Here is an 11,450-nt window from a genome sequence, read left to right on the forward strand (position 1 = left end):
TTCTGGTTCTCAAATCTGATTGGTTGAGAACCGTGAGATATTGTACTGGTATTGCTACAGGAACGCCCTTTCACAATTTTGTATCACTCCGCTTGTTCTAGCCGGGTCTATGTTTTTTTTTTAATTGTTCACTGAGCTACGTTAGTTAATATAAGAAGAAACGTCTAGTTTCGCGGTCTTTCTCTCTCTCATTTGGATGCACGTCTTGCCACATTGTTTCTCTCTTATAACCTCATTATTTCTCACTAATAACCTAACTGAAGCAGCACATGCCCTTGATACGAATTCTAAAAGTGACGTATGTTTAACTGTCAACTTCGAGTTTTGAATCCGTGGCGGAAGGAAGTAGTTCCGCACAAAAGAGTGTTTTATTAGGCACTCCGTTGTTTCTTGTTTAATTACACACGTTCAACACTTTTTTCAAAAATGCTGGCGGGGAAAGAGTTAAATTCACTAAACTAAAAATGAAAATAAATGAGAATAAAAGCACAGAGTTGTGTTAGGCTATTTTGATTACCCCATTACAGTCACTTTTCAGTCAGTGCTATCATAAAAATAGACTTAGCCTACTTGTAAGTTTAAAATTCTACATGTCACATTTATTGTCCAACTACAAATATTTCAGCGAAATGTATATTTTAGTCAGAATTATTGCGCTCCTTTTTAATTGAGCACCGTCTGTTTGGTGCGCATGCGCACGACGGCACTTGTTCACTGAAGTCTGTGTGAAGTTTATCGGAGAATCCCAAAGCAGAAGGCTCATGCACTTCTGACAGCAAAATGGAAATATTTCCATGACTTTCTAATATTTACAAATGGAGAATATACCTGTGAAATGCAAGTTATGCATTTAGGAAAACAGCACATCTCAAACACATTAAACAACGCGAGTAGCCTAGTGTCTCTGTCAGCGGCACACGCAGCCTTTCTGTCAGAGCATATGACGGGCCGAGCCGCTTAAACTAATATGCGAAACGAAACTATACTATGTCTTACCAGTTTTTAAAGGCCTAAATATGAAGCTTGTCACATGTTTAGAACAAACTGGATTATGCACTTTCTCCGCAGCAGCTCAGGCTGTGTCCTCCGCTATATTTTCAGATGCGCTCGTATCAAACTACTGTATATCGATATAAACGGTATTGCCTTATATCGAATCGCTTATAAAGAAAATATCGATATATCGTACACTCGATATACTGCCCAGCCCTAGTCAGAAGTGTGGTATAAATAAGTTTTTTTTTCATGTTTTTTAAAGAAGTATCTTATGGTCACCAAGGCTGCATTTATTGGATCCAAAACAGTGATATTGTGCGAAATTATTGTACAAAAATTTTTTTCTATTTGAATATATATTAAAATGTAATTTTTTCCTGTGATGGCAAAGCTGAATTTTCTGCATCATTACTCCAATCTTCAGTGTCACATGATCCTTCAGAAATCATGTTGATTTAGTGCTCAAGAAGCATTTATTATTATCAACGTTGAAAACAGTTGTGCTGCTTGATATTTTTGTGTAATCACAACATTTTTTCAGGATTCTTTGACGAATACAACCCCAAAAGTATGAGCAATAGAAATAGTGATGCTTGCCATATAAAGAACCACAAATAATTTTTTATATATATTTCTACTGTGCTTTTGCACCTGGTATGAGTTTCCTGCGAGCCATGGCAGCTGCTTTGTGGGATTCATACTCAACAAAGGCAAAGCCACGATTCTTCATCCTGTCCATTGCACTGGGATACACAATCACATCCATGACCCCTTCAGTCACCTGGACATAGAATTGCAATATAAAAACGATTAGACATTATAACAGAAACAATAATAACTGTTTTATTATTGTTTCTGTGATGTAATTAGTCAATTTCTTTTTTTTTTCACTAGATGGTGCTAGATGGTGTAACACAATGTCTTTCATGTTGTATTCCTTTCATATTGTATATGAATTCATATTGTATTCACACAATATATTTCATATTGTTTTAGTGAAGTGAAGTGGTGACATGTGGCCAAGTATGGTGTCTCATACTCAGAATTTGTGCTCTGCATTTAACCCATCCAAGTGCACACACACAGCTGTGAGTAGTGAACAAACACACACCATGAACACATCCAGAGCAGTGGGCAGTTGGGTGTTCGGTGCCTTGCTCAAGGGTCTCACCTCAGTCGTGGTATTGAAGGTGGAAGAGAGCGCTGGTCTCACTCCCACCACCTACAATCCCTGCCTGTATAGAGACTCGAACCCATGACCTTTGGGTTACAAGTCCGACTCTCTAACCATTAGGCCACGAGTTCTGTGTAGTTTCTAATATGCACAGTTGTGTGATATACTCACCTTCATCATTTCTTCTTGGATCTCCTCCTTTTTCTTGTCTTTCGGGATGGAGCCGATAAAAAGGCGACAGTTGTCTAGACTCACACATACTCCTATGAACTTTCCGGGCCGGATTTCATAGTTGTCTAGGAGCTGGATGGCTCGTTGGGCTCCCTCGCGTGTGGTGTACATGACGAAGGCATAGCCACGGTTCTCCCCGCTGAACTCCATCATCAGACGGAACTCATAGATACGACCAGCCCGCTCAAAAACAGGTACCAGCTCGTCCTCATACATGTCTCTTGGGATTTTACCCACAAACACCTCACAACCTCTTGGAGGAGGAGGGCCCTCCCAACCTGGGGGCGTATTACAGAAAGATCTTAACTTTAGAATCTTATCTGTTAGGTAACCATGGCAATTTCAGTTAGGACCTCATTTAGGACAAAGGCTATTACAGAACACCATTTCCTAAGTGCATTATCTTATCTTAACTACAGATAGGAAAACGGTATTACAGAAGCATCTTAACTCGCAAAAACTTCCTAAAAACGGTCTTAACTTTAGGATAACCCCACTGGTGTCACAACTTCAAACCTTTTTGAAATCCAACTGTAAAAAAAAACACATTACATTAGCCCTTTTCGAGAATGGCATAACATTTATTAATCATACAAGATGAAGAGTTTGATGGTGGAGAGACTTTTGAAGGACCCAAAAGATGTGTTGCTCTTTGATGATAAAATACTTGTATATAATTATAAACTCCCACCACACATGATTTTGCAGTTAGTTCAAGTTCAAGTGATTGTCAATCCGCCATATGTGCAGACGTACAAATGTCATGCCTCACAGGACCACAGTGCTACATATAGACAGACAGATATAACCCTATAAAAATATATATACATAGAGCCTATATACAGTATATAGAGTTGACCAATTGCGACAAACATTACAGAGTCCCATGAGCTGTCACAGAGCACTACCGGTCATTCTGCAAGTTAAAAGCAGGCCGTTGTTGATTTTATGTTTGCCTCAGCAGCCGCTTGTGCGTAGTTGGTTGCTTGGTAATAGACCAGTCAGTGTCTAACTCGATCGAGCGGTTTAAGATTTCCTAACTAGACATGAGATACGATTTTGTAAGATAAGATAAGAATCCTAAATCAAGTTAAGATTTGCTTCTGTAATACGAATTTGTGAAAAATCCTAAATTAAATGATCAAGTTCAGACCTAAGATAGGAAGTTTCTGAAATATGCCCCCTGAGACATAACTTTAGTGAATTATTATGAACACCACTAATTCATGCTACATAAAATAATATTTTGTATTACATCATTCCAGTCTTAATTTTTAACACAGAAATGTTTTACAGGAATATTCTTGCACATTGTATGGTAAATTATGATACAGGATAATAAAGCTAAATATATCATGAGAAGTGGAGCAATTTAAACTTTGGCTACTTGCAAATCATATACTTATGAATCAATAAATCTACACTGTTAAAGTCAATGTGAAATGGCATTTCCAGGTCATTTTAGGACCGTAATATGATATGTAATGGTATTAATCAAGAAAAAGCACGGGTTGGAGCTTGAACTATATCTATCTTGAATTGATTGGATTTTGCAAAGGTGGTAACCAAACAGTTGCAGGTAGCCACTGATTTCCATGGTATGGTAAAAATTCTATGGAAGTCAATGATTACCAGCAACTGTTTGGTTACCAAAATATCTCATTGTGTGAGAAGAAAGAAATTCATACATGGGAGTTAGTAAATGATGAAAAAAAAATCATTTTTGGGTGAACTATCCCTATAAGCTTATTGTGAATTTGCAGTTACTTGTGAATACTTTGTCCCGGGATTTAGAGATTTAGAAAGACAAATGTAACTACAATAGTAGCCTAAAACAGGGGTTTTCATACCTGTTATGGAGGTCCACCCAGCACTGCACATTTTGTATGTTTCCCTTATTGGACACACCCAATTCAGGTCTTGTTGTTTCTACTAATGAGCTGATGAGTTGAATCAAGTGTGTTAGATGAGGGAGACACACAAAATGTGCAAAGCTGGGGGGGGCTCCAGAACAGGTTTGAAAACCCCTGGCCTAAAATAATGCCTTCATAACTATTTAGCTACTGGTTAAAGGGAAAGTCCACCCACAAATAAAAATGCTGTCATCATTTACTTACTGTCATGTTTCAACCTGGCTGACTTTTTTTCTTCTGTGGAATGCAAAAGAAGATATTTTGAAGAATGTTGGTAACCAATCAGTTTCAGTTCCCATTGACATCAATTGATTGGACAAAAAATACAACAGAAGTCAACGGGAACCTTTTGGTCAATGGGAAACTGTTTGGTCGCCAATATTCTTCAATGTAACTTCCATATAAGAATGTTATACAGTTTGAAACGACTTGAGGGTGAGTAAATGATGACAGAATTTTTATTTTTGGGAGAATTATCCATTTAACATTATTTTCCCTTCCCATGTGACCTATTAATACAGTATTCACGTGGACTAGATGATGTCAGCCAAAAAGAATAGATTTATATATACAATATATACAAATGTACCCTATTTACTTACCTATGAACTTATAGAAACATAGCACACAGAAAACTAAGAATCTAGCTAATGTTATGTAATGCAATGTACAGTAAGATTTTTTAGTTTACCTGGAGGTGGACCACCAAACTTTCTCTGACCATTTTCCTGAACCATGCTGTAGCCTGTCCTGTCCATCAGGGCCAAGAGAGCAGCTTCTTTAGAGCTGTCCATCTTACTGTTATCAGATTGCTGACTGGTGCTGCATTCATCCATGACCACTTCAGAAAACAGTGCTACCAAACAAAATCGTTGTGTCAGTTTTCTCTCAAATCTATCACATTCGAGGCCTTTCATTTATCATACTTCAAATGATGTACGTATATTTCTGTAGATAAGCGGACTATGTAGGAAAACTTTACGGTGTTACATACAAATGTCTCTATTTATTGATAAAAATGTGATGACTTGTGAGATTCAAGGCTCTCGTAGGAACGCAGCTTTGCAGCTCAGCTAGCATAATTACACAGTTAGCATCATAACTATATCTTTCAAGTAACGTAATAAAATATACGGTCTTATACGAATTTAATGTCTATTTATTTATGATAATCACAATACGACCTATTTTAATAAATCACTATTATATAAAAACTTCGATACTTGTGACAAAAAAATCAAAGTCAAAATTTTGAGGTAAAAACGTTCGTCATATTCAATGATAACAGGACAGCCGGACCATTTAAACGAGCGGGAACCTGTAAAGTCGACCAAAACAAGTGTTTTTAGTCGATTATATTTTATATAACAAGCTGCATGTGAATAATATTATGATCTGAGGAATGTGCGACACACTTCTGTCAGCTCTTGTGAAAAACATTAGAACTAATCTTCAAATTAGAACTAATCTTCAAACTCATATTGATGTAATTAAACCGCTTCTCTTACCTTTTGGCCACTCAATGAATTAACAAACGTATAAAAATGGGGATAAATTCGTGTAACGCTCGATGATCTACGGTTCGATGCTCAAACGCTATTTACCTGACAGTCGAGTTTCTACCAATGATCTACAGGGTATTTCCGCAGAAGGGCTTCATTTGATCTACACTTTACACTTGCAATTAACTTTTCAACATTAAAGAGAAAAAGTGGTCATCAAAATTTGAGGAAAAGCAGGGATATTTTTTTCACTTTGAACTTGTGCATTGTCCAGTGAGAAGACAGAACCAAAATGCCATAGGCTATATGGCATTTATTTATGTATTTTATTCTTTATTTATTTACATTAACTAACATACCATAGTTTTACAAAATATACCATGGAATTCTTTAAAGTACCTTCAAGTATTATATAAATAAACATGTACAGTACATGATAATCTTTCATTCTTATTTAATTTTTTAATAGGCCTACTGATATGGCATTATTTTAAGTCACAGCAAACAGTAAGAAAATAAATTATCTATCTGATGTGCCTTAACATGACAGCACTGGAAAGATCACATCCTTATATGGGTTTAATCAAAAATTCTTCTTTTTCCTGATAAATCTTAATTTAGCTACTACCTTTCTTTTTTCCAAGAGGTGCCCCAGGATAATAAAGCACTATTTTGAACTCATTAATAACATAAAATAAAATGAAATGTCCACTTCAGGATGCCATCCAAATAATGAAGGGGATGATAAGTGTTGGTAAAATTCCAAAGATGGACACAGACTCCATATAAAACATGATGAACAAGCACAACAGAAAGCTTAGAAGAGAGCTTGTCTTGCTGCACGCGATCTTGCGCACGGCTTTGCAGAACTGTTGAGGAGAAAACAAAGAAATCCAAAGTTAAACATTTAGCATTTGCATTCAGAAGAATCGAAAAAAAATTTTAAATAAAAATGAGAAACGTCAGTTGAGGAACTTAAGTCTCTCTTTAACAATAGGTGACAGTAATGTTTTTTTGGTGCTGCTTGGGTGGAATTTTACTAAATGCATAAATGCATAATTTTTTTCAAAATTACCACCACAGATTTCATGATTTCCATGGTTAATTTTCATCTAATGGAAATTAGATCATTTGCACAGCCTAAAAAAAAAATCTCCTTTGATGAGCCTATTTTAGATTTTTGTGGCAAAATCATGCTTTCACCACAGTTGGAGAGTGGTTAGTTTTTATCATGCATGCTCTTAGAATATCATAATCTTTCTTTAGACTGAAAAAAAACAAAGCGAGATGATGTGTTTGTGTGTGTGTGTCCATTGAAAGAGTTTCAAAGAGATTACAGCCTGTTCCCATGGAATCTGCAGATTAACATTCTTGCTCAAATCCAGCTGAAGCAACTGAATCAAAATATAAATAAATATGATAAAAATGCCACAAAAGTCAATGGTCAGATAGTTTAAATGCATGTTTGATGTCTGCCTGTCCTCTTCCACATCTTGGTTATCATATTGAATTTTCAGATATTTATTTCAAAACATTAAATGAACCATTAAACATTGTTTTAACTGAAAATACTGATACCAGCTTACATATAGTGATATAGATTTTTTTTTTTTTACCTGTTTGTGAACTGAAAGTTTTGTGGACCTGAATGACTCTATATACTATGTAAACAGATATATTTGACTAAGTTATTCCAATTCACATTTACTTCAGCCCTGCACAGTCATTCACCAACCTTACAAAAGAGGTTTATTTCTCAATCGCAGTAAATTTCTCAACCTGATTTGTGCATGTAATCTCATTTGAAACGGAATTAGTGCTGTTGCCACACATCCTTAACCTAGTTCACCAGCTAGCTGGTCAACATTACAATGCAAATTAATGTATTTTCATCCTAATTCCAAGAGTTTCAGGTAAATAGTCAATGCAATGTGGCTGAAAAAGTATCCTGTCACGTCACACATTAATTGATTGAAAGTAGCAATATAGATGGGGCAAATAACTATATGCTTCATGAATTTTAAGACTCCTTACTTACTTTGGATTACTTTTATTACATAAATTCATGTTGACATGGTCTTACATTTAAAAAATACGTTTATTCAGCAACCCAACCTAAGAAAGTCAAATCTGGTACTGAATACTGAAGTTCTTGGTACTGAAATTGTTGACGAAATGTAAAGATTTACACATACCACAGAGCTTCAGATTAATTATTTCAACAATATCTGATAACCTCTTTGATTTACATATTTACTGATTGATAGAATATCACAGACTGCTGATTTTGCTCCCTTTTTCTCTCCTGAAAAATCTCACCTGGTAGGTCTGAAAGCTCATGCTGGTGCCATATCTGCAGTAAATGACGTAATGCTCGCAGTTGTACCACAGCAGACTGTAAACCACGGAGCCCAAGAGCTTTTCGGCTCTCTTAGCGACCTCCTCACCCTCGAACGGAGACCGACTGCACACCTTGTCCATGTGGTTGACCAGAATTTCTGCTCCATACGCAAAGTCCTCCAATGAGTCCACACGGACACTTGCTTTTTTTGCTATCACACCCAAAATCAGCCTGTTGTTAGTCACCATTTTCTCAAGGACATTCTTGTCAGTGGTCAAGACTGGCATGATATCAGGAATGAGGTGAGCCACACGGTTGTTCCCCAGATAAATTCCGAAATGTGTAAAAAGAGTTCGAGGGACCTCTAGCAGATCTCCTCTGTTGTACATGGAGATGTCATATTGGACCACTTGCTGCTGCTTCTTCTTGTCTTCAAAGTCTGTGGCCATAGCAATGTAAAACAGGCTGAGGAACTGTAGAGGAAACATCCTGGAGATGTGGTGAGATTCTAGATGGTCTGACACCTGCAGGTTTTATCCCACTTGAGGCAGACTGGGGAGGGGCTTGAGGATTACAAACCAAGAGCTATTTTCAGAAAAAAAAAAAAAAACTCCATCACATGCCTAATGAAACAAACAATTCATAGTTACCCAATGACTTTCTCACACTTTGTGGATTAAATTACCTAAGGTTTCTTTCTGTAACAAAGAAAGGCATGCTCCTTATATAATGAACAAATGTTGCGGCAATGGCGATATATAATTCCTTAACATGAATTACTGATTATAGAACTTTTCAAAATTCCCTTGGTTAAATAAAATCAACTCTTATGCTTGAACAGACAAAAATGAATTAACAATTTTCAAAAACTACTTGTTAACACTTGAAAAAAAAAAGTTAAATTGTAAAAATAAAAGTGCAATTGTAAACTATACATTTTTAACAATTGAATTGAAACAATTGATGTTTGTCTTTTTGTAAACAGCTCAGAAAAAACAACACAAAAGCAAAAACTGATGAAAATTATTGTTTTATTATTATTAACCCAGTGTCAGGTTTTGCTCCAAGAGACTTTTTTGTAGGTATTGGGACGTTACACGTGTCTACCGAAATTCATACTTGTACGTGAAATGTAGCTCAGGGGGCACTTTATTGAAAGTTTATAGGTGGCGCTATCGAGCCATTTTGCCACACCCACTTCTGAAACCCATATCAGACGTACATTTTTGCCACTTCTGGCGCATGTGCAAAGTTTTTTCGAGCATGTCTAAGCCCTCAAAAATGTGATTCATTTTGGAGAATAATAATAATAAACAACTGAGCAATTCCAATTTCGTTGAAGGCCGTGCACCGCTGTGCTCGGGCCCTAAATATCTTATGCCTGTTAGCCTGTTTTTGTGCTATAATTAGGCAAGAGCATTTAAAACACAATTTTATCATTTGAATTTACATTTATTTAATTGTTAACAGTACAGTATGTTTTCAAAAAAGGGTGTCATAAAAAATGTACAACAAAGTAAAATGTTAATATATGAAGGTAAAAATAATGAAAAAGATTAAGTTATCAATAGCAAAAAAATACAACTGTCAGTGACAACAATCTCTGCAGTGACATTCTATAATAAAGCCAAAAATACAAACTTTTTCTACATTAAATAGTTCATAAGGGTTTAGATTTGAAGTGTCTCTCATCCAGCCATCCACAAGATGAAAGGAATGATAAAGGTTGGAAGTGCGGTGGACGGCGCTATTCCAAGAAAAAACATGGAAAGCATTCCGATGACAGTGGTCAGAAGAACACTCCTCTGGTCCCGGATTACTGATTTTAAACTTTCACAGAACTGTTGAGGGAAAGAGATGGCATCGATGAGATTCAGAGCATTAAAACAAATAAAAACAGTCATTCACATCTGAGACATGCTGCTATGTTTTTTTGGGCGCGCATCTCCCCAAACCCTCTTGCCACTGAAAGAAGCTGTTGTTCCTTTTTGCGCTAAAATGACCCAGATTTTAGCTCTAGGTCAGCTAAATGACGTGAAAATACGTTGTCACTGGAGATGAAAGCAATGAATTAAAGAGAGGTAGAAAGGAACGCCCAACACTAACGCCTATCTCTGGCATTTCAGAAAAGCATCTTAAAGAGATCACAACCCTAGCTTTTAGTAACACTTTCTTTTAGTAGCACTTTATTCGTACAAAAATAGCTAAATACACCTCTTGGACAAAAATAAATAAATAAATCAGAAGAAATTCATTAAAGTGTTGATTTGAACATTTTTGTTTTTAAAGGTGACATATCATGAAAATCTGACTTTTCCAGGATTTAAGTGCTATAATCAGGTCCCCAGTGCATCTACCAACCAAGGAAACGTGAAAAATATTAACCCAGTATCTTTGTTTTGGGAAGTCTTTTTCTGCAAGCTTCTGAGAAAACGAGCACGTCTGATTTTGCTCCCTTGGTGACATAGCCCAGTGGTTCCCAACACTGGTCCGTGAGGCACCCCAACACTGCACATTTTGCATGTCTCCTTTCTATTATGATGCACCAATTTCAGGTCTTGGAGTCTCTACTAATGAGCTGATGACCTGAATCAGGTGTGTTTGATTAAGGAGACATGCAAAACGTGCAGTGTTGGGGTGCCTCAAGGACCAGGGTTGGGAACCACAGACATAGCCAATGGACCTCATTATAATATTACCGCCCCTTAATCTGTAAGTTTACACCCACGGCGCCGTTATTGTGTTTTCGCAAGCGACAACGGTGAACCAGTTCTAATGCCATGGCGAAAGTTTGAGCAAAACATGCTAACTGTTCTGTCATTGGCTGCACAGACTAGCACAGAACACTATTTACAGTCCCAGCCTCAGAGGAGACAACAGAGCAGTGGATTTATTGATTTATTTACTGTATATTGCTGCTGTCACACAGATCTAAAAAAACATGCAATTTATTTCTCAGCTGTTTACCTTCACAGACATAACCAACTGTTTTTTGTAACTCGTGTGTTTTTAACGTAAACTTATGTGTGAATGAGAACTTAGTTTAGTACTCACATGCTGTGACAGCCGCTTTCTGTCCGTGTGCTTCGGATGTGTGCGCTCAGAAAACCGTATATCAGAAGTTTAAACTCGGTTTAAAACGCATGATTTCAGCGCGATAAACATGATAATCAGAACCAAAACAGATGTTTTTTAACAGGTACGAGCTGTAATGGCGGAGCTCTATTCTGGAAAAGGGGGCGGGGAGCAGCAGCTCATTTGCATTTAAAGAGACAGGCCCGAAAAACAGCGTG

The 11,450-nt window shown here is 36.8% G+C and overlaps 3 protein-coding genes across 6 annotated transcripts in view; all 3 read right to left on the reverse strand.

Moving 5' to 3' along the window:
• Window positions 1-5,913, reverse strand: part of LOC107665943 (probable RNA-binding protein 46) — a 10,271-nt gene extending 4,358 nt beyond the window's left edge. The window contains exons 1-4 of one of the 3 annotated variants that reach the window (XM_016457013.1): window positions 5,823-5,913; window positions 5,006-5,170; window positions 2,342-2,679; window positions 1,648-1,777 (exon numbers count right to left, since the gene is read on the reverse strand). In XM_016457013.1, coding sequence (XP_016312499.1) covers window positions 1,648-1,777; window positions 2,342-2,679; window positions 5,006-5,150 — 613 coding nt within the window. In that variant the 5' untranslated portion in view covers window positions 5,151-5,170; window positions 5,823-5,913. Of the gene's footprint in view, window positions 1-1,647; window positions 1,778-2,341; window positions 2,680-5,005; window positions 5,397-5,822 lie in introns of those variants that run through there. The other 2 variants (XM_016457014.1, XM_016457012.1) reach the window with 2 other exon arrangements.
• A 601-nt stretch (window positions 5,914-6,514) lies between these two features.
• On the reverse strand, window positions 6,515-8,671 carry LOC107665945 (lecithin retinol acyltransferase-like). Its single transcript, XM_016457016.1, has 2 exons — window positions 8,136-8,671; window positions 6,515-6,685 (listed from the first exon to the last, which is right to left on the reverse strand). The coding sequence occupies exons 1-2, from the start codon at window positions 8,643-8,645 to the stop codon at window positions 6,530-6,532; spliced, it is 666 nt and encodes a 221-aa protein (XP_016312502.1). The 5' UTR covers window positions 8,646-8,671; the 3' UTR covers window positions 6,515-6,529.
• Window positions 8,672-9,733: 1,062 nt separating this feature from the next.
• LOC107665938 (lecithin retinol acyltransferase-like) overlaps window positions 9,734-11,450 on the reverse strand; it is an 8,623-nt gene continuing 6,906 nt past the window's right edge. The window contains exon 2 of one of the 2 annotated variants that reach the window (XM_016457000.1): window positions 9,734-9,998. In XM_016457000.1, the coding sequence (XP_016312486.1) occupies window positions 9,846-9,998 (153 nt within the window). In that variant the 3' untranslated portion in view covers window positions 9,734-9,845. The remainder of the gene's footprint in view (window positions 9,999-11,450) is intronic. The other variant, XR_001631621.1, reaches the window with a different exon arrangement.

The sequence above is a fragment of the Sinocyclocheilus anshuiensis genome, unplaced genomic scaffold, assembly GCF_001515605.1.
Source record: "Sinocyclocheilus anshuiensis isolate Anshui unplaced genomic scaffold, SAMN03320099.WGS_v1.1 scaffold775, whole genome shotgun sequence".
In the NCBI taxonomy this organism is placed as follows: Eukaryota; Metazoa; Chordata; class Actinopteri; order Cypriniformes; family Cyprinidae; genus Sinocyclocheilus; species Sinocyclocheilus anshuiensis.

Bases quoted from the DNA above. Each gene is read 5' to 3' on its own strand.
- LOC107665945 (XM_016457016.1), bottom strand. From the start codon at position 8,645: ATGTTTCCTCTACAGTTCCTCAGCCTGTTTTACATTGCTATGGCCACA. The intron at 6,686-8,135 runs GTGAGATTTTTC...TCTCCTCAACAG, and splicing joins TGAGCTTTCAGACCTACCAG to TTCTGCAAAGCCGTGCGCAA.